The sequence below is a fragment of the Triplophysa rosa genome, linkage group LG1 (assembly GCF_024868665.1).
Source record: "Triplophysa rosa linkage group LG1, Trosa_1v2, whole genome shotgun sequence".
Lineage (NCBI taxonomy): Eukaryota > Metazoa > Chordata > Actinopteri > Cypriniformes > Nemacheilidae > Triplophysa > Triplophysa rosa.
In genome coordinates, this window is record NC_079890.1 from 25862236 (window position 1) to 25883382 (window position 21147).

Here is a 21147-nt window from a genome sequence, read left to right on the forward strand (position 1 = left end):
CCACTAAACTGACTCTCTCCTCTTCGATAAATGGGGGAAAACACTAAGCGCATCTGACAGATACAAACATTCGCCGCAAGTCCCAGTCCCCAAACTCAACCCTCCGACGAACACACGAGTCGCCCCCCAAAATCCCCACCCCTTCTCACTTACTAGTTTAGACAAGATCACATTGGCAGATATGACAGTCAAGGCCTCTGAAAAATTTAATACCACTCTGGGGAAAATCTCTTGGGATTACTTTAACTCCTTTAACCTCTTTATCGTGCTCTTTATTCTATAGGTTTGAATAATGAATCACTTTGTTGTCCTCTCCTCGTTCTGTTTTCATCACAGAGGGGTAAGCTGAAATTGAATGATTCTCCCACCTCCGACCCCCTCAGTCGCTCTCTCTGCGCTCGCTCCCTGCTTCTTCCACTGTCTCGTTCAGAAGCGTAGCGCTTCGCTTGCCTCGCTGAGCTACTGATGGTCGGGGGGCTACAAAGTTTATCTGATTTTCCAGAGAGAGGTTTGGAGCTGGACTAAAAAGGCAGGGACAATAACAGGAAGCTGGGCTGGGCTGATCACTTTTGCCACTGGAGTGGCCTGATTGTCTGTGGGAGCTCAGACAGGTTCACATGCAGCTGGACAACAGGCAACACTGATCTGGAAGTGAGAAGGATATTTAACTCTGCGTATTTACATACTGTAGGAATTGTTGAATCGAAGAAGATTGTTAAAAGAACTTGGTAAGTGATTTTTTGTTTGTTTCTAATGATGAAGTTGTAGTTAAAATGAATAAACTGCATAAGGTTCAGGTGAATGTAAATAGGTTTCAAATGTTGTACGCAAGCTTTCACGGTAAATAAAAAGGACATGATCTATGTTTATATGAAAAACTTATGTGTATAATTTATATATAACTTACTAAAACAATTCAGTAATGTTTTTTCAAGAGAAATTCCCAGGACACTGAATACCCATGGGAAGATTTTGAACTTATCAGGATGTTACTTTTACTTGGGGACAGAGAAACAGTAATAAATCCTTACACCATCTGTCCAGCTTCTCCACACAAATAACCTCAGTCCCATATATCACACTAAGAATGGTGCTTTGAGGAAGACAAAGTTAATGAACATCACAGTTCATTCTATAAATTCTATAACATCCTTGACATTTTGTAAACGTGCAGAACTATGAGTCAGAAGTGAGAAAAAGATGTGAGAACAGGTGCATTTAGATGCTTCAGACAGTGACACATTTAACAGGTTTCTATAGCTTGTGACAGGGAAAATATGTGAAATGAGGGGGTTCTGGTGTATGTCAGGCTGAATTTCCTAGAGGACAGAGTAGGCAGATTGCTGAAAGCTGCTCTTCTGTGATTAAACCTATTTTAATCTAAAGCCCACACATACTTAGAAAGACTTTTAAATGATTGGTGTACAAATTAATGAAAATCTCCAGTGAAATTGTGTGGTTTGCAATACTGACAATTTTATTGATAGTGGTAAGCTATTAAAAGATGGTCACATGCTAGAAACAGAACTAAATTCTTGTGTACGCATCAGTGTCAATAACCTGTGATTAGGGTAGGGCAACAAAAACCAGAATAGATTGAGAATCAGAATCGAAAGGCTAGGAATCGGATCGGAATCGATAGCAATAGGAATCAGATACTTGAAACTAAAATTTCAATTCCTCTTATCAATTCCTGTGTACGTATTTTGTGCATGTGTTAACCTGTGATAAAGCACAGGAGCCACAAATTGACCGTTTCATTATATTAACTACAGTTTAACCATGAAGTAGTTAAGCTATGGTATTACAAATTGTAATAAATCAGACAAAACATGGTTGCTATGTGTATATATACACATGATATCTAAATGTTTTACTTCAACTGTGGAATCGAATCGATAAGAATTGGAATCATTAAGCAGAATCGAAATCGGAATCGATAAAATTCAAACAATACCCAACCTGTGATTATAATGAGGCTTTAAAAACAAAGGTGGTAACACTATTATGAAAATAAAATGTTTCACCCAGAGATTGAGGTGTATAAGATTTTTATGAAAATTGACAAATTTAGAAAGAAAAAATGAACAGACATCTGCCTGGCATATTTAAAAAATATCATGCAAAACTTTCTGTCATAATTTACTCATCGTCTTGTTATTTAAAACCTGTATGGCTTGTGAATGTGACATACTTCTTTTAAGCATTCTGCTCACTATAAACAAGATTGTTTGCTATTATATACAGAATGTTCAAAATTAACTTTTAAATCTGCTTCTTAAAAAAGAAAAGAAAAGAAAATGAAATTAAAATAAATATAATATTAAAATATAATAATATTAAAATAAAAAACATTTGTTGTGGAAGTTTTGGATGAAGAAAAATATAAAATACTTACAAAGTACAAATTTAGATCACCTCTTTAAAACTAGAAACCACATAAAAACCCACATTTTCTGAGGAAGAATCGACTTGTATTGTATAATCTATTTTTCCCAGGCAATGCTCCTAAAAATCTGTTCCCTATTGAAGTAATGACAAGGGCTATTTTATACCTCATGTGAAAGTAATCATTTTGAGTGTATCATTTTGAGGCATAAACTCAAAAAGAGTTTATGCCTCAAGCGAAGATTTAGCCATTCGGGAACACTTAAGAAGCATAATCCACCTCATCTTAATATCATCATCTAAATGAGTCTAACATAAGAATGGTCCATCAGGCTAAAGTGTGTTATCAGGGATGGGAATATCCTGATGAATCAGTCGTAGTTGAGCCATTTCCCATCATTCGAAAGCGTATATCAAAAGATTGTGTCACAGGAAATACACTAATGAGCTGAACGATTAAATAAGGGAATTTTCAAGTCAAATTAACTACGGATTGCTTAAATTGTGTATTTTGTGTCTTTATTTCATTCTCTTATTTCGTCGAATTACTTTTTTCACAAATATATGTATATATTGTCCCTGTTGTTCATTTTAGATGATGAAACAATCTGCCTGGAGGCAGATGACTGAGCCTTGCTTTTGGGCAGGTCTCTTGGTCATTTTATGTGACCTCAGCATGGCATTGGATGCCCACCATGCTTTAAAACTTCCATCTACACAGAGTGGAGTGCTCCAAAGACATAAAAGAGCATGGAAATGGGACAAACTTTATGTGTTTGAGGAAACAGCTCCACAGCCTTTAGGTGAAAAAATTGGAAAGGTAAATGGTCCAAACTATGATAACTTGAACAAAGAAAATAGTATAGTGTAAATAAAATATTTTACTTCTTTAACTTTTCAGTAAAGCTTTAGTAGATTAAGTCAGCTGCATTTAACAATAGTAACAATAATGGTGACTAATACATTTTATTCGTCTTACCATATTGTTTCCTTCTTTTTTCAGCTGGATAACACACTTTATAGTGAGTCTGCACGATATATCCTCTCAGGGCAAGGCGCCAATACCGAGTTTACTGTCAATGACTTGGGAGATATACTTTTTCATGCAAAACTGGACCGGGAAAAACAGAGCATCTACAAACTCTCAGCTTCACTCATCAACATTCAGACCAAGGAAAAGCTTGATAAAGATGAGCCTTTTATAATTGTGGTGCTTGATATCAATGACAGTGAACCTGTTTTTCCACCTGCCCTCTCTGGATCCATCAGTGAATCATCTAGAGCAGGTGGCCTTTTTTATAACTTCCATTACAAACTAACTTATGCATGTTATTATATGTGACCCTAGACAACAAAACCAGCCTTATGTGTCAATTTTTCAACGTGAGATTTTGAAATCATAAGAAAGCTGAATAAATAAGCTTTCCATTGATATATGGTTAGGACGATATTTGACCGAGATATAACTTTAAAACTCTGGAATCTGAGGGTGCAAAAAAATCCAAATACTGAGAAAATCACCTTTAAAGTTGTCCAAATGAAGTCCTTAGCATAGCATATTACTCACAGAAATAAAGTTTTAATATATTTACGGTAGGAAATATCTTCATGGAACATTTTTGGCAAAATCTATCATTTTGACCCATACTATGCTTTGTTGGCTTTTGCCACAAATATTCCTGTGCTTCTTAAGAAGCTAAACCACTAAAGCTAAACCACTAAACCATTTTTATAAAGGCATCTACTATAGTTTGGTTAACTACAAGCATTCTTATACATCAATGGCCACATTATTCTGTTAAATGAACTCTAAAAATGTCTATATTATCATGAAGGAACTACTGTGATGACGGTGAAAGCAACAGATGCTGATGATCCAACCACTCAAAATGGAAGAATTGAATACAAACTTCTAAACGGAACTGACCTCTTCCAAATCAACAATGAAGGTAAGCATTTGTTAACAAAAAAAATAGGCAACTAACTAACCTTCATAACAGTACAATGTATTTACAACTGTCCTTTGAAATATGAAATATTTAATATGAGACCTCAATTTCTTCATTCTCAGGTGTTATCGGAACAACAAAAGACACGCTTGACCGAGAAAAACACAATCAGTATTGGATTAAAGTACAAGCCAAAGATATGCCAGGATCAAATAAAGGAAATAGTGCTACAACCATAGTGACCATCAACATTACTGATATCAATGACAACATTGCCACCTTCAAGACAGGCAAGGACATTTTAAAACTTGTAATTGTGAAACTTTAAAAGCAGTCTATGCATACAAATAAAAATCACCAGAATCTTACCTTCTTTAGGAACATACCAATTTAGAGTAAAAGAGGACACAAAACCAGGATCTGAAATTGGCATATTAGGAGTGGAGGACAGAGATGAGATCCAAAACAAAGACCCAACGTTTACTTTACAGCAAACATATCGTGAAATGTTTGGCATTAGACCAAATAATGATAAAGATGGCATCCTTAGCCTCAAAGTGGTAAGTATTGAAAGTTTCACTATGGGCTACTGTTATACTGTTATATATTTACTGTTATACTGTTACTATTTTTAGTTCTTATCTAAAGCTTATTTCCCTTTGAAATCAATCACAGCCTCTGGACTACGAAACAGTGAAGACGTACATCTTCAGTGTATTTGTGGACGAGCACACAGTTTCAAAATCCCCGGATAACCAAGGACCCAACCTTCTCAAGAAAGCCCAGGTTGTCATCAATGTAATCGATGTTGACGAACCACCTGTTTTCAACCAAACAGAATACAAGTTCAGCATTTATGAAGGCCCTTATAAGACTCCCATCATTGGAGCTGTCTCAGCACGGGATCCAGATAAAACTGGTTACAAAATAAGGTATCAACTTTGCTGTATTTTTATGCTTCATTAAAAGTACGATTGAGCAAAGAAGAGCTAATGTTGCTCTATGATCCCTCTAGGTATTCTATTGAAGACCCACACTGCCCTGTAACTGTGGATCCTGTACAAGGGCATCTGTCTTTAAAGAGACAACTGGATAGGGAGCAAGAATCCTCATACACTTTCCAAGTTATAGCACAGGAAGATGTAATAAACGGTATGATGTATATACAACTTACATATTACCCGCTGATATGTTCTGTATACAGTATGCTGCTTTAGACAAATGTGATCTCAGTTTTATTTGTATATTATGTTCAATATGTTGAATTAGCACCTGTTTAGTTAACTGTTTTGAAAACATAAACATTTTGTTTAATGGAAAATTACCAGTGGCAAATCTCAATTAGTAACTTAATAAATAATTAAATCCATCAAGTCTGTTTAATATATAAAGCTCCGATAGAAAAAATAGTATCATCTAAAGTAATAATAATACAAGTAAAAAATCACTATGTGAAACTTGATGTTCTCTCTCTCTGAAATTTCAGGTCAAAAATCCTACGCAATGGTAAATCTGAAGGTTCTTGACATAAATGACAATGTGCCAGAACTAACTAATGGGAGTTATGTATATGTTTGTGAGGGTGACGAACCAGGCACGGTAAGAAATATACATTTCCATTTTCCAAGTCCATAATTCCTTTTTTTACATCATGAAATATTTTTCACACACCTTCATGTATTACTTCCTACTGTATCTCCTCCAGGTCATTGGAATTATTGGTGCCCATGACCAGGATGAGAATTCAGGCAGATTCCGCTTTGCTCTGGCAAAAAAGAGTTCAAACTTTTCCCTTCATGACCACCAAGGTGAGTTAACTGATCAATAAAATTTAAATCAAAAGAGTAACATCAGAGATTGCCAACTAAGCAAAACCATTTTACCAGGCACTATAATACATTATTATGCTTCTATTGATGAATTTTAAAAATGTAATTTATACCAATATATTTATTCAGTGACACATATAATTAAAATCGCTTTTTACAACTGACTTTACTCAAAATGTGCTCAGTTCAAGTCACATGAATGCCAAAGTGTGGATTTACTCTTCCTACTATTGCGTGAAATGTGATATTTTTAGGCCTGGCTGCATTGAATTGCACTAGGATCTCAGCAACATTTCACTGCGAGCATCAACAGATAAACAAAAACAAAGTCCAATGACAACAATAGCACCTGACGAAAAACATCAGCTTGCATAATTGATGAATGCATCTCGATTATATTTTGTTGTAGATAACACTGCAAGCATTGTGCTGAAGCAGGGAGGTTTCAGTACAGAGCGCTCAGTGGAGTACATGCTTGAAATCGAGATCTCCGATGGAGGTACACCAGAGCAAAAGAGCATTAACTCGCTCCACATTAAAGTGTGCACGTGCCAGTCGGGGCGGAGGACGGAGTACTGCAGGGCGTATGCCCAGACTGGAGTGAGCGTCAGTGCCCTCTTAGCCATTCTTCTCTGCATTGTCACAATCTTGGGTAAGTGCGTCTATGGTTATATTTCATTATTTTCAGAACTGACAATTAATATCTATCTGCTTTTTCAGTGTTTGCACACAGTTTTTTTTTTAGTAAATTTTACTTAAAATTTTGTGTCAAGTTTTACCTAAAATAAAATAAAAATTTACTTTAAAAAAAACAGTGTGCAAATTTTGTGCAAATTTACACAAAAAAGGTAAATCTTACTAGACTACACTAGTTTTTTACAGTGTACTGCCTGTTTGTAAAGATATCTATAGTTTGATAGTAATAAATGCCACAATCAAAGACAAATTCATGCAGTTTTATCTTCTTAAAAAATAAAACATCATTGCATCAAGCCCAAGAGTAATAGGGTTATGAAGTATTCATGGAATAACATGAAGGTGGTCATATTAATCATGCATGTGCACATTAAGATTTTCTCTGTAATTTCCCTTGTGGAGACAGAGTTTATCTAATTTGCTGTCTTTAGATCCTTTAGTTATATTATGGATAAATAATCCAGGAATGTAAGCGCCACATTGTCTTTTATTGACTCCAAAATCCTCTAGGCTTTGTTTGTATGTTTATATTTGATGAGCCGAAGACATTTCATTTGCATCTGTGCACCACAGCTGAGGTAGATTGTGAGGGGTGAGAAAGAAGACAAGGGTGAAGACAACTGATCTGCAGTCAGTTACATGAGAGGTGTTAAAGTATTCTCAGGGTGATAAAAGATATGCTTTTCAACACCAGGGCTATTTTGAAATTCACATGGACTCCACCTTATGTTGTTTACCAGTTCTTCCATCAATCAGATTTAAAGGGATAGTTCACCCCAAAATGAAAACTCTTTCATCATTGACTCATCCTCTTGTCATCTCAAACCCGTATGACTTTCTTTCTTCCACAGAACACAATTCAATTGAATTTTATTTATATAGCGCTTTTCACAATGTGCATCGTTCCAAAGCCGCTGTACAGGAGAAAATGAGAAAAACACACAAAAATATATTAATAAAAAATAAAAGGCAAAACACATCACAGTGCATGGTGTTTATAGAACAAGCAAGATCATTCTAGTAAATAATATCTAATAAATGCAGTCTCCCGATGGTTTATTTAGCATATTATGCATTAAGTAAAAGCTTGGCTGAAAAGCTTGGCTAGATTTAAATTGGGAGAGTGTGTCTGACCCTCGAATATTATGAGGAAGGCTATTCCAGAGTTTAGGTGCTACGTATGAGAAAGCTCTACCCCCTTTGGTGGATTTAGTTATTCTATTCTAAAGTCCGGAGTTTTGAGATCTTAGAGAGCGTGATGGGTTGTAGTGTGGTAGAAGCTCTGTTACTGTATGTAGGTAGGGGCTAAACCGTTTAGGGCTTTATAAGTTAACTTTAAAGTCAATACGATACGTAATGGGTAACCAGTGAAGGGTTGATAACATTGGGGTTATGTGATCGTATTTTCTGGACCTGGTTAGAACTCTGGCAGCTGCATTCTGAACTAACAGTAGTTTGTTAATTGATGATGCAGGACAACCACTAAGTAGTGCATAACAGTAGTCAAGTCTTGAGGTCACAAATGCATGAATAAGCTTCTCTGCGTCAGCAACACATAAAATATTTCGTAATATGGCAACATTTCTAAGGTGGAAGAAGGCTGTTTTTGTGACATTTGAGATGTGATTTCCAAATGACAGGTTGCTGTCTAATATAACGCCTAGGTCTTTAACTGTATTTGTTGGAGTAACAGTACAGCCTTCAATTTGCAGGTTATAATCCAAAATATTCTTCTTACGTGTCTTTGGTCCGATTCTGTTTTATTAGAATTTAAAAGAAGGAAATTACAAGTCATCCACTGTTTTATATCTTCGATGCACTCTGCCAATTTGGATAGCTGGAAGGAATCATATGGTCTTGATGAGATATATAGCTGAGTATCATCTGCATAACAGTGGAAGCTAATTTCTGTTTTCTAATAATGTTTCCAAGGGGCAGCATGTATATGGAGAATAGCAAGGGTCCTAAAACCGATCCCTGAGGTAATCCATAATTTACTTACGCTAGATTTGATGATTCCCCATTTAAATGAACAAATTGATATCTGTCTGATAAGTAAGATCTGAACCATTGTAGTGCCTGTCCCTGAATACCGGTATAATTGTGTAAGTGATCTAGAAGTATGTTATGGTCTACAGTATCGAAGCAGCACTAAGGTCAAGCAGGACTAGGAGTGAGATGTTACCTTTATCTGATGCTATAAGCAGGTCGTTTGTAATTTTAACGAGTACAGTTTCAGTATATGATGCGGTCTAAAGCCTGACTGAAATTTTTCGTGTTTGTCATTATTTTGTAAGAAAAAGCACAACTGAGTGGACACTACTTTTTCTAGTAGACAGGTAAGGGAGGTTTGAAATCGGTCTATAGTTTCCTAGTTCATTGGGGTCTAAGTTTGGTTTCTTGATAAGAGGCTTAATGACGGCCATTTTAAAGGGTCCTGGGACATGGCCTAGATTAATTGACGAATTGATAATGTTATAAATGGGCTCAATTGCAACAGGTAGTAACTCTTTTAATAATTTAGTTGGTATGGGGTCTAATAAGTAAGTTGTAGGTTTAGATGTTGCAATACGTTTAATTAAATCTTAATTATAGTTGTTTTATAAATGTTTTATAGTTGAGTAGCTTTTCTTTTGGCGCGATGGTTGGTACTAATTCATAGGACAGACTTGGAGGTTGAGTTTTTACTATTTTGTCTCGTATGTTTAGTAAAAAATCCATGAATTCATTGCTACCAAGTTGCGGTGGAATAACCAGGTCTGGTGAAGACTGTTTATTTGTTAGTTTAGCAACTGTACTAAGAAAAAACCTTGGATTGTTTTTGTTAGTTTCTATGAGGTTTCGGAGGTGCTCAGCCTTTGCTGCTTTTAGTGCCTTTTTATAACAGTTTGCACTCTCTTTCCACACAATTTTAAAGACCTCTAATTGGGTTTGTTTCCATTTGAGCTCCAGTTTACGTGTTTCTCTTTTAAGGGCGCGAGTGGTGCTATTGTACCATGGTGCTACGTTTTTCTCATGAATCTTTTTTGACTTCATAGGTGCGACAGCTTCTAATTGTCACACCCTGTTGCTGGCGCCTTGGTTTGCCACCTGAGGGCGCGATGCTATTCTGTGTTTTGTCTGTGTTTTGTAAGGACTCCAGTTCCCATCATGCTTTGTCTCGTTATCATGTATTGGTTTCACCTGTGTCTCATTACCTGTTTGTCCCTTCATCTGTGTATATATAACCCTGTGTTTCAGTTGTCATTTGTCAGTCGTTGTTTCAGAGTTTCTGTGTCTTTTGGTTTTCTTTGTCACTTGTTCTTGTATTGTTATTATTAAAAATACTGCATGTGGATCCGCTCCTTGTTTTCCCTCTGCTCATCGTGACAGAACGACTGACCACTTATGGATCCAGCAGTTCATTTGGCCCGCCTTCACCAAGGTAATAATTCCCTCGAGGACCATATACAGACTTTCCTGGACATTGCCGATTTCTCTCAATACCCGGACTGTATTCTCATAGAACTGTTTTTGGACAATTTAAATGATAATTACAAAAACCGCATCTCCCGTTGTGGTCCTCAAGGGTACCTTGCGCAATTTATGGGCTATGCTTTGCTGTCGTGTGGGTCTCCCTTTACCATTGGGGAGGTGAAGGAGAAGGCTACCCCTAAAACATTTTTGGGAGGGGGCAGTTGGCCTCAGGCTCCACTGGCCAGTGGGCCAGACCCAGCACGGCAGTCTGCATGCTCCACATTAATGGTGTCAGCCCGGTCATCATGGCCGCCAATCCAGAGTCCACTCGCAAGATGGCCGCTTCAATAGAATCTGCTGCCAAGAGGGTCTCCAGCCCAGAACTTCCAGTCTCCATGGTCCCAAGTCCGGTGGCGTCCATTCCTGAGGAGTTGTCCTTGGAATCAGCTCTGCCAGTTGTGGCTGCTGCTCTGCTCTGTGTCTGGGCTGTGCGCTGCTCGTCCGCACCGGTGGCTGCTTCCGAACCCTATGAGTTCCCTGCCTCATCCAGGATGGATGCTTCTGAGTTCCCTGCCTCGTCCAGGATGAACACTTCTGAGCTCCCTGCCTCTTCCAGGATGGACGCTTCTGAGTTCCCTGTCTCTTCCAGGATGGACGCTTCTGAGGTCCCTGCCTCATCCAGGATGGACGCTTCTGAGCTCCCTGCCTCGTCCAGGATGGACGCTTCTGAGTTCCCTGCCTCGTCCAGGAAGGACGCTTCTGAGTTCCCTGCCTCAGTCAAGATGGCTGCTTGGGCTTTCCCTGCAGCCCGACCAGCACCTCCGTGCCTTCCAGCCCTGCCAGCACCTACGTGCCTTCCAGCACCTCCTTGCCTTCCAGCCCTGCCAGCGCCTCCGTGGCTTCCAGCTCTGCCCTGGACTATGCCTCTGGACCACGATCCTGGCCCACTTCCCCTTCGTGGACCTGGCCCTCCCACCCTGGTTCCGCCTCCACTTCACCGCCCTCCTGGACTTTGTTATTATTGGGGGCGTCTGGAATCCGCCCTTAAGGGGGGGGCTATGTCACACCCTGTTGCTGGCGCCTTGGTTTGCCACCTGAGGGTGCGATGCTATTCTGTGTTCTGTCTGTGTTTTGTAAGGACTCCAGTTCCCATCATGCTTTGTCTCGTTATCATGTATTGGTTTCACCTGTGTCTCATTACCTGTTTGTCCCTTCATCTGTGTATATATAACCCTGTGTTTCAGTTGTCATTTGTCAGTCGTTGTTTCAGAGTTTCTGTGTCTTTTGGTTTTCTTTGTTACTTTGTTACTTGTTCTTGTGTTGTTGTTGTTATTATTAAAAATACTGCACGTGGATCCGCTCCTTGTTTTCCCTCTGCTCATCGTGACACTAATGTGTTAGAGAAAATAGTGCCCAAGTTTCTGGTTATTAAAGAAGTCAGATCTGGTAAGCTCTATCTTTAGTAGTCGAGGTAATTGTTCTACCCTGTCGATAACGAGTACGGCTGATTTCTGCAGTGCGCAGTGTACATGGTGATCGGTGACATCGTTGCTTTGAGGTATGATATCTATATGGTAAAATCGGCTCCATGGGATATAATCAAGTCTAGTGTATGATTAAATCGATGAGTGGGTCCATTGATGTGTTGTGTTACTCCAAAAGAGTGTAGTAGCTCTGTAAACGTCACTGCTAATGCATTGTTAGCACTATCTACGTGGATATTAAAATCTCCGACAATCAGTACTTTATAAACGTTAACCAATAGGTCCGATAAGAAGTCCGCAAACTCTTTCAGAAAATCAGTGTAGGGCCCAGGGGGTCTATACACAGTGGCCAATATAAGAGAAAGCAATGGTTTTTTACTTTTGTTTGGAACAATTATGTTCAACTCAAGCACTTCAAATGATTTCATTTATGCTCTGTTCTCTGAGTTATAGTATGAAAGTCTAAATATTGTTGCGACACCACCACCTTGACCAATCAAACACAAAAGAAGATATTCTGAAGAAAGTTGGTAAGTGAACAACAGCGCTACCCATTCACTACCATTGTATGGACACAAAACCAATGCAAGTGAATGGGTGCCAGTTACCAACATTCTTCAAAATATCTTCTTTTGTGTTTTGCGGAAATAAGAAAGTCATACAGGTATGAAATGACAAGAGGGTGAGTAAATGATGACAGAATTTTCCTTTTTGGGTGAACTCATTTTAATGCTAAATTCTGTAAGGAAGGAAGAAAGAAACATACATTTGTAATAACATTTTGAATTAAATGTGTAATTTTTTATGTTATTTAGTCAAATTACAGTTTACCTGAAACATGGTTTTTGTATTTTTAATGGTAAAATTCATGGCAACCACTGCTGCCAGTTCTTAAATTTACATTTGTTGAAACACTTACAGTGTATGCCTATTTCGCTTATCTTAACAGTCATCGTCATCCTCATTGTACTGCGGAGACACTATCAGAAGGACGATTTGGTCGCCCTTGGCAAGTCATCTGGTGAGATGCACGAGCAGCTGGTGAGATACGATGAGGAGGGTGGAGGAGAGATGGACACAAACGGTTACGATGTCTCCATTCTGACCTCTGCCTGCCACGACAGCAGCTTTCAGCCCGCCCCTGGGCCTTCACTCTATGCCATGGTAAAGAAACCCCCTGCCTGCAAGGGTGACATGGCCATGATGATCGAGGTGAAGAAAGATGAGGCAGATCACGACCGGGAGGGAATTCCCTATGATACATTACATATCTATGGCTACGAGGGTACAGAATCCTTGGCAGGTTCCCTCAGCTCTTTGGACTCGTCCTCCACTGCATCCAATTTGGACTATAACTTTTTGCATGAGTGGGGACCGCGTTTCAGCACTCTAGCTGAGCTTTACGGAATAGATGGCTCTGACACTGATAGCTCCTATTAAACAACAGAAAGAATTGAGTTGAAAGCAAATGAAGGATCTCTCAGATTCTAAAACAATGTGATGGCGCCCGCTATCATCCCTTTGTGGGACTTTGTGTCAGGGTCCCTTTAAAAAGTGATTGAGAAGTGCCAATACTTGTTCAACTCATGCATTTTATGACAAGCACTACAATATTTGTAATTTTGATAGAATGAGTGTTAGTATAAAAACTTGCCTTTTGTCTATTTTTCGTATATGCGGAAAACAACATTGTTTTGTACAAATCAGCACTGGACACTGGATAAAACAAACTCTTTTTTTTATTCATGTTAAGCCTATCTTTAATTTTGTATTTTGTACTTCACAACAAAAACCTTCAGTTTTCAGTTTATGTATCTTTCCTATACACAAGTTTTTTTTTATTCTGGACTCATGGTCGGTCTAGCATTGTTCAGCAGCTTTTCATCAGGAAAACTACTCTATTGCCATGGGAGCAACAGAGGAAGTGATGATAACTGTACTCTGAAAGAATTAAAGTCTACTCCAAGTGTATTTGACAGGAATCATCAGCACTTCGACTGTTTTGTGTTCAGCCCAAATCTCTAAGGTCGACCAATATAAGGCAATTGCAGACATCTCAGGAAACGTGTAGTAACCCATAGCTTGTTGAAATGTGAGAAGTGATCTAAGTAACCGAATAACCGTGTGAATCATGAGGGTATATTTAACTTGAATTTGCTGAATTTGTTATGAAGATAGTTACATATACACAGTTTTACTCCACAATATGTAGCCAGTCTTCTGAAAGTATTGTTTATCTGTATACAATAATAAATAGACAAGAGGATCTTCTTTCATTGAAAAATCTTTATTTTTTTTAAATATTTACCTCTGCACAATCTCTACCCCATTTCCCATATTAACCACAAGCACAATATGTGGAAGCCACCTTTTCCTGTAGGGAATTACATGCCAAGCACTCTTCTCCCATCTCGGTGAAAATGTCCAGCTTCGTCACTAAAATGTCAACTTCCTGTCTGTGTGAGCACAAGGAAACTCACTTCCTGCTCCCTTATCTTTTAAGTGAAGGAACACATTGGAACTGTTTTCCTGTTTTCTTGTCTTTGACGAACAAAGAAAAGAAACTTGCAGCAGCAAAATGTTAAAGAACAACATAAATCACGCTTTCTTTGTCACAGAGGCATTTTCTATTCTTTATGTGGCTAAAAAGTGCTGCACTGATTTCCACAACGTTTTAATTTTATTTTCACTATAAAATTTAAAGGATGCTACACTTAGTTTCAATCTATTATAGGAGAATATATTTCTTATAGTATCTTACTGTATCTTTATTTATAGATATATAATTGTTGGGCTTAGACTACTGTCGTGTGAAAACAAGACATATGGAAAAAATACTATGTGCAGAAAGTTAAAGAAAAACTGGAACTGTAATTAAATATAAGATGGAGCCGTCTGTTCACTGTATTTGTGATTGTTGTTTATTGTTGTCATATTTCCTGTGTGTAAGTATGCTGTTGAATCGGTTATATTTGACAATACAGCATAGTGTGTTGACTGAGAATTTTTATAAATTAACAGATTGAACAACAATCTTGAAATGATCCAGTAGGTGTCAGTGTTGGGCCAAACATTTCATTGTGCTGTTGTTGTGTATGTTAAAGAGAAAACAATATGTGCCTTTTTTATATTGTTATTATTATTATTATTCTTTTTGTCTCTTAAAACTGCCAATTTTGTATTTGAATAAAACACTTCACACAACATAAAATTCACCATTTTTTTCATCACAAAAAAAGGAAGAAATGACATAAAATGGCTCAAACTGTAGGCTCCTCTCCTGCAGTGTGGTCATTGAAGCAGAGGGTGCCTTCAGGACAAATTCAAAATGTCTGTTGATTATAATCCAGGAGAGACAAACAGATTACGCAGATAATGCCACGTTAGCGGAAATTCCACAGTGATGTCACGCCAGTGAGACACCCAGCTGGGATTTCCTGAGGCATCAGACTCAGCCATTCATGGTATTCAGAGAGTAGAGAGCCTTTTGACACATTAAATCAAACTTAATATTAAAATAAGAACATATTCTTTCTGCAGTATTACCCTGAAAAATTCACACATATAGAGTATGTTATAGGCCAACCCTTACAGACAATCTGCCATATCAACAAACATTTATTTCCTTGTATAATCATGTGTCATCATCCAAACTATCAAACACTAATTACTGTCTTTTGAAGTACAATCTTTATAGCCTAAATAAACCACTGAATGACCAGAACTCATTCAAGGTATCCCCATATTCCAACAGGAAGAGTTCAATTTTACTGAAAATATTCTGCCATCCCTAAAAATGTTTTGGAAAACTGATTTCCTTATCAGTATATGTCTTTTTTTACATACAATAAGTGGAAAATAAGCCGCCTTAAACAAAGAAATACCAGTAAAACAATCAATCCTGTCCAACAGTCAAGTTGTTCAAATTGTATGTTCCAAGTAGGCCTAGGCTACATAAAATAATAAAATTGTTCTCTGTACAAAAATGACTTAAAGTGATAGTTCATCCAAAAAATACTCTTGTCATTTCGAACCTGCGACTTTGTGTCTTCCGCAGAACAGAAGAGAACAGAAGATATTTTCAACGACGTTGGTAACCAAACAGCGCCAGCTCCCATTCACTTTTATTGTATGGGCACAAAACCAGTGCAAGTGAATGGGTACCAACAACATTCTTCAAAATATCTTCATTTGTGTTCTATAAAGAAAGAAAGTCATGAAATGTTGAAATGACAAGAGAGTGAGTAAATGATGACACAATGGGGTATATGCACACAGAGCGGTGACTTATGTCCGCTAAAATCTCAGCCAGCTCTGATACATCCGGTGCATGTAGCGTTCAAACAATGGCGTTTTTCACTCCGTCACTTCAAGATGCACACAGGATTACGGTCAACGACGTGTGTCAAATTATCCAAACACTATGTCATACACCGACAACCAAAAAGGTTAAGGGCTTCAGGTTATCCGTTTCAAGCTACATTCACAAATATGAAATAAAGCTGAGTAAACTTTTGCACTTACTCGAGACTTGATCACAGAGGCATATAGGCTATAAATGTTCAGCCGACATTCCCATTGACTGTGCAATAAACACAAATATATTATCAAACATAGTAAACCACTGAAAATGGGATTATGGTAAAAGTTTTAAACATTAAAATAAAAATTAAAAGCCTTGTCCAATGACTTTACAAACAACAGTATTCGTGCTTCTCATCATCTGCAGATGTGTAAAATAAAAGATGATACACAACGCATATGGAAAAAGATGAGAATACTGTAACCTTCCCATATGCTAGCACTGCACACTGTGCCGGACACAAGTCAAAAACAGATTTTGACACAGAATGTATTTCTGTAACAGCTACTGTGTGCCTTTCAAAAAATTCAGAAATAATGGCCTCGGGAAAAGTTTGACGTCACATTTGATCAAAACAAAGAAGTCATGCATTTATCACAAGAAATAAAGCTTTTACGCTAATCGGTGTAGCTTTCCAAACTAAACACAAGAGGGCAGCACAATATCTCTACAGCAGTGGTTCTCAAACTGGGGGGCGTGGCCGATGGTTCAAGGGGGCAGAGGTGGGTAGAGTAGCCAAAATCTTTACTCAAGTAAAAGTACAAGTAACTAGAGAAATTGTTACTCAAGTAAAAGTAAAAGTCACTATTTTAAAAACTACTTGAGTAAAAGTAAAAAAGTATGCAATGAAAAAACTACTCAAGTAGCTAGTTACTTAGTTACTTTGTATCTTATTATATAGGCCTACTACATAAAATTAATATTAACGCCAATATTTTAATAAATATTTTTTTTATCATAAGCAGATATCTTTGCAATATACTAGAGAGACTAAAGAATAGACAAACACAGAAGAGACAAGCATTTCTGTAAATATCATCTAGTCCTGATGTCAATGTAGTTTACACAACTTATTTAGAATAATAGACCATGTCAAACTAAAGCATGAACTAAACTCAGAGCATTTCCTAAGATGATCTAGAACATCTGCAGTGCTCTCTTAAATGAAATACACATTTTTGAACAAAGCTCATGTTTTCTCGTGTTGTGTCACGTGTGTGTTGTGAAACGCTCTTACTTGCAAACAAACAGTAAACAGTGAACCACACGCCCATCAACAAGTTTTCTTCCTTCTGTTCTTCAAATGTATATTTCTGCAAGCCCACGTCTCTGTGTCTGACGGGTAACGCGCATGTTGCGGTGTCTGACGAACAGGTCGCGCGGGTGCGCGCATATGGCCGGCATTTATCATTGCTGGCAAACAATATGACACATTTGCAGTTTTGATTGTATAGATATAGATTAATATCCACTTCATCCAACGCTCTTTGTGTTCTGCGTGTTCTTAAGTTTCGCGCTACGAGGAGTGAGTAATCCTGCTTCAGATGATTCAGATCGTGCTGCGAACTGAACAAATCATTTGAACTGATTCATTAGCCTATTCAAATGGTTTTGCCCATTGTTCAATTAATGCTTTCAAAAGAATCGACTCAAATGAATCGATCACTCGGGAATGCCCGTAAAAAGAGACGACAACCTTGAAATAAACAACGCGTTTTAAAAAGCATATTTTAAAATGAAGGAACGAAGGAACGTCACGCAATGTAAGTTATGTAACGAAGTAAAAGTACAGATTTTCTATTAGAAATTTACTCAAGTAAGAGTAAAAGTACACACTTTCAATTTTACTTAAAAAGTACATATTTTCCAAAATGTTACTCAAGTAAATGTAAAGAAGTAAATGTAGCGCGTTACTACCCACCTCTGAAGGGGGGCTACTTATTTTGTGGCATTTTAGAAATATAGATATTTATCATGCATTTTGTGCGATCAAACATCAGAAAAACAACACCACCAACCAAAAGAATTAATGTTTTAGCATTGTTTAACTGAATATTTTCTTGGTTTAATTAAAATTTTAAGTTTAAGATTATAAGTCTTTATTTGGGGGGCCGTAAAGCATTGCACTCTACACAAAGGGGGCCTTACAACAAAAAAGTTTGAGAACCACTGCTTTACAGCTTGCCATCTATCCGACAGAAGTACAATTCATGCTTTTATATACATGATGAAGAGGATGAAACATGGACGTAATAATGATACAAAGACCTCTTATATGTCAAACTCTTAAGGAACATTTTATTCCTCATTTCATCACCCCTTTATTTTTGTACTATAAAGAAGATGTGTGGGGTGGGTGCATTAATTAGAATTTTAGAAAGATGCAAAATCTGGAAAAGATATTGAGTGTAGAAAAAAGCCTAATGTCCATCTCATTTCAGGTTTAAATTAGATGTATTTAACATTATCTTTATAGTCATTGTTCTACATGTACACTGATACAATCTTATAAACAAATAGTTTACAGTAAGTATGTAGCCTACATCGCATGAAAAAAATATATACACGTTGCCTATTGGCACTACAATTAGAAACTTCCAATTACAAAATTTGGTTTTATTAAAGTACATTGTGTTGAGAAAAATGCGATATTACCATTTATATATTCTAATACCCTTTTTCAGATCTACATTTTTCTACATGCTTAAAGCTGCTATGCAACACTGCAAAATAGTGAAAAGCGCTATAGAAATTGAATTTAATATTAATGCAAAGCTAATTGCACACAAACGCATACTCTCTTACACTCAGTTGGCTCAATACCATTTTCTGGAAATGCCTCTTCCATTTCATATATGCAGATTAATGGCTTGGAAAGAAAATGGATTTCATTAAATGCCTACAACAGGGAGAACATTGAAGAAGAAACACTGGAGGTAAAATCATATTAAGGAAATCCCTTCACCTGTTTTAAACTTTTTGTCCTTTACAGCATCTCTTACCACTGCTCTCTTGCTCTCCTCCACCTCATTTTATGTGGGAGTGTAACCTATTTAAACAAAGATACCTGTACTTACTGTACATTAATGAGAAAGTGTAGACAATACTAAGGATGGGATTCCTACACAAAAATGGTACATAATCTCATGCACACATGCTTGTCCACGTTTCTCTCCCTCTATCTCAGCAAACCACAATGTACCTTCCACTCTGATGGCTACACTGAGAGTTCAATCAGATGTCTTCCTTGGCTTCTGTTGGGTTTTTCATACACACCCAGAAGGACACACATTTTCCTTTTCTGTCTTCCTCACAAACACATGACAGCCATCAGGGACACCTGCATGTGAGGCTGCCTGTGTGCAGGGGATCACAGTCTTTACCAGCGGCAGCATCAGAAGAGCAACACCAGGGATTTGAGGCAAAAATAAACACTTGTCAGCTGTGGTCACTGAGAGCTTCTGGTGGCCTTTCCAAGCCCTCTGCCCTGAATCATACCTCCACTTCCAAGCAGTCAGCAGCCAACAAGAGGCCAGCAGCCACATGCATCTACAAAATGTATATTTCTAATTTCTGTCTAATTTAATTTAATTTGGTTTTGATCACATTATTGTTCAAAAGTATGAACATTTGTAATAATTAAACCAAAACATTTCATATGTGACCAAGTTCATGTAACTATAAGTATATTGCATTTATTGCGCTTATAATTGCTATTGTTCAATTTTTGGAGTGGATTTATAAAAAGCTGTGAACAATTTTAAAATGAGTGTTTTGTACAGATTTACTGGTACCATTGAAATTACATAATGGCAAACTGCCTACACCAACAATACTGTGTAGGCAGGAGATGAAACCATGCAAGTGCTGTTAGTGTGTGCTTACATGGATTACACATTATACAGCATACAAACAGGATTTAGAATTTAGGGAAGAAAATTGTGCATTTTAAAGGTCCAGTTCATGAAATTTAGCGGCATCTAGCGCTGAGGTTGCGAATTACAACCAACATTTTCGCTTCTTTCCTGAAGGAGAGAACATTTATGAAACGTGCTCTGTAGAGCAGTTTGTCTGTTTAGGGATAAAGTACAGTAGAAACGAAATGGTGAATTCCATGCAAAAGAAATATAGAATAGAAGTATAGAAATATATGTATTGTTTATGTAAAGCAAGTTATGTATGGCAAAGTACAGCTTGTGCCAGGAGTGAAGGGCTGTTGAGATCTGAAACAAGCTATGGCAATTCATCTAATGGTTTATGCACATTCTGTGCCCATATATATCTGCTGAGCTGTTGCATTCTCTAATCCCAGAGGTGTGATTTTGTACCAGAGTGAGGAAGTGATTCACACTTGCACTTAGAAAGTGCTGACCTGGTGTACTAAACCTCCACTGAGCTTTCACATGTGCAGAGGGATGAATAAAGGAGAAAGGGGCTTTCCTGAGTCTCACTGTAAACCAAAGAAAAGTTATAAAAGACATGACAAATGTTGTTATGGGTGGTTTGGTCAGGTGAATAGACATCAAGCAAACTTGGCATATAGTTTAAGAAGGCATTTCACTACTTTGTTGCGACCAGGGCAGAATTAGGGAGTGGGGCCACTGGGTTTGAGTCATATTCAGGCCCTACTGTACAAACTGTACAAATGACTGATGTAAAGTTACATAAGCCCAAAAACTTGAATAATTTGTTTATTATGACTGTCAATGGATTAACATTTTAAATTGAATTAAACCTTTCAGTTAGGCAACAATGGCCATGACATTTTTTCAGAAGCTGCATCTGAAGTGACAGATGAATTAACCCTGCAATTATTGCATAAATATTATTAATATAAATGTATTAACTTGTTCATTTGTTTTGGAAACAATAATACATTAAATAAATAATACTTTAAATATGAAACTAAAACCGCCAGTAGGTGGCAACAATTTTAACGAGTCAGTCATTGCGTCATTCATTCAACCGATTCGTTCAAAACG

General features: G+C 37.5%; 1 protein-coding gene across 1 annotated transcript; it reads left to right on the forward strand.

The window, feature by feature from the left end:
* Nucleotides 1-248: 248 nt before the first annotated feature.
* cdh5 (cadherin 5) lies at nt 249-14998 on the forward strand. Its single transcript, XM_057346534.1, has 12 exons — nt 249-728; nt 2984-3208; nt 3392-3674; nt 4224-4337; nt 4460-4627; nt 4716-4897; nt 5013-5269; nt 5353-5489; nt 5824-5936; nt 6043-6145; nt 6576-6818; nt 12752-14998. The coding sequence occupies exons 2-12, from the start codon at nt 2984-2986 to the stop codon at nt 13240-13242; spliced, it is 2316 nt and encodes a 771-aa protein (XP_057202517.1). The 5' UTR covers nt 249-728; the 3' UTR covers nt 13243-14998.
* Nucleotides 14999-21147: the final 6149 nt, after the last annotated feature.

Bases quoted from the DNA above. Each gene is read 5' to 3' on its own strand.
- cdh5 (XM_057346534.1), top strand. From the start codon at position 2,984: ATGATGAAACAATCTGCCTGGAGGCAGATGACTGAGCCTTGCTTTTGG. The intron at 3,209-3,391 runs GTAAATGGTCCA...TTCTTTTTTCAG, and splicing joins TAGGTGAAAAAATTGGAAAG to CTGGATAACACACTTTATAG. The intron at 4,338-4,459 runs GTAAGCATTTGT...CTTCATTCTCAG, and splicing joins CTTCCAAATCAACAATGAAG to GTGTTATCGGAACAACAAAA.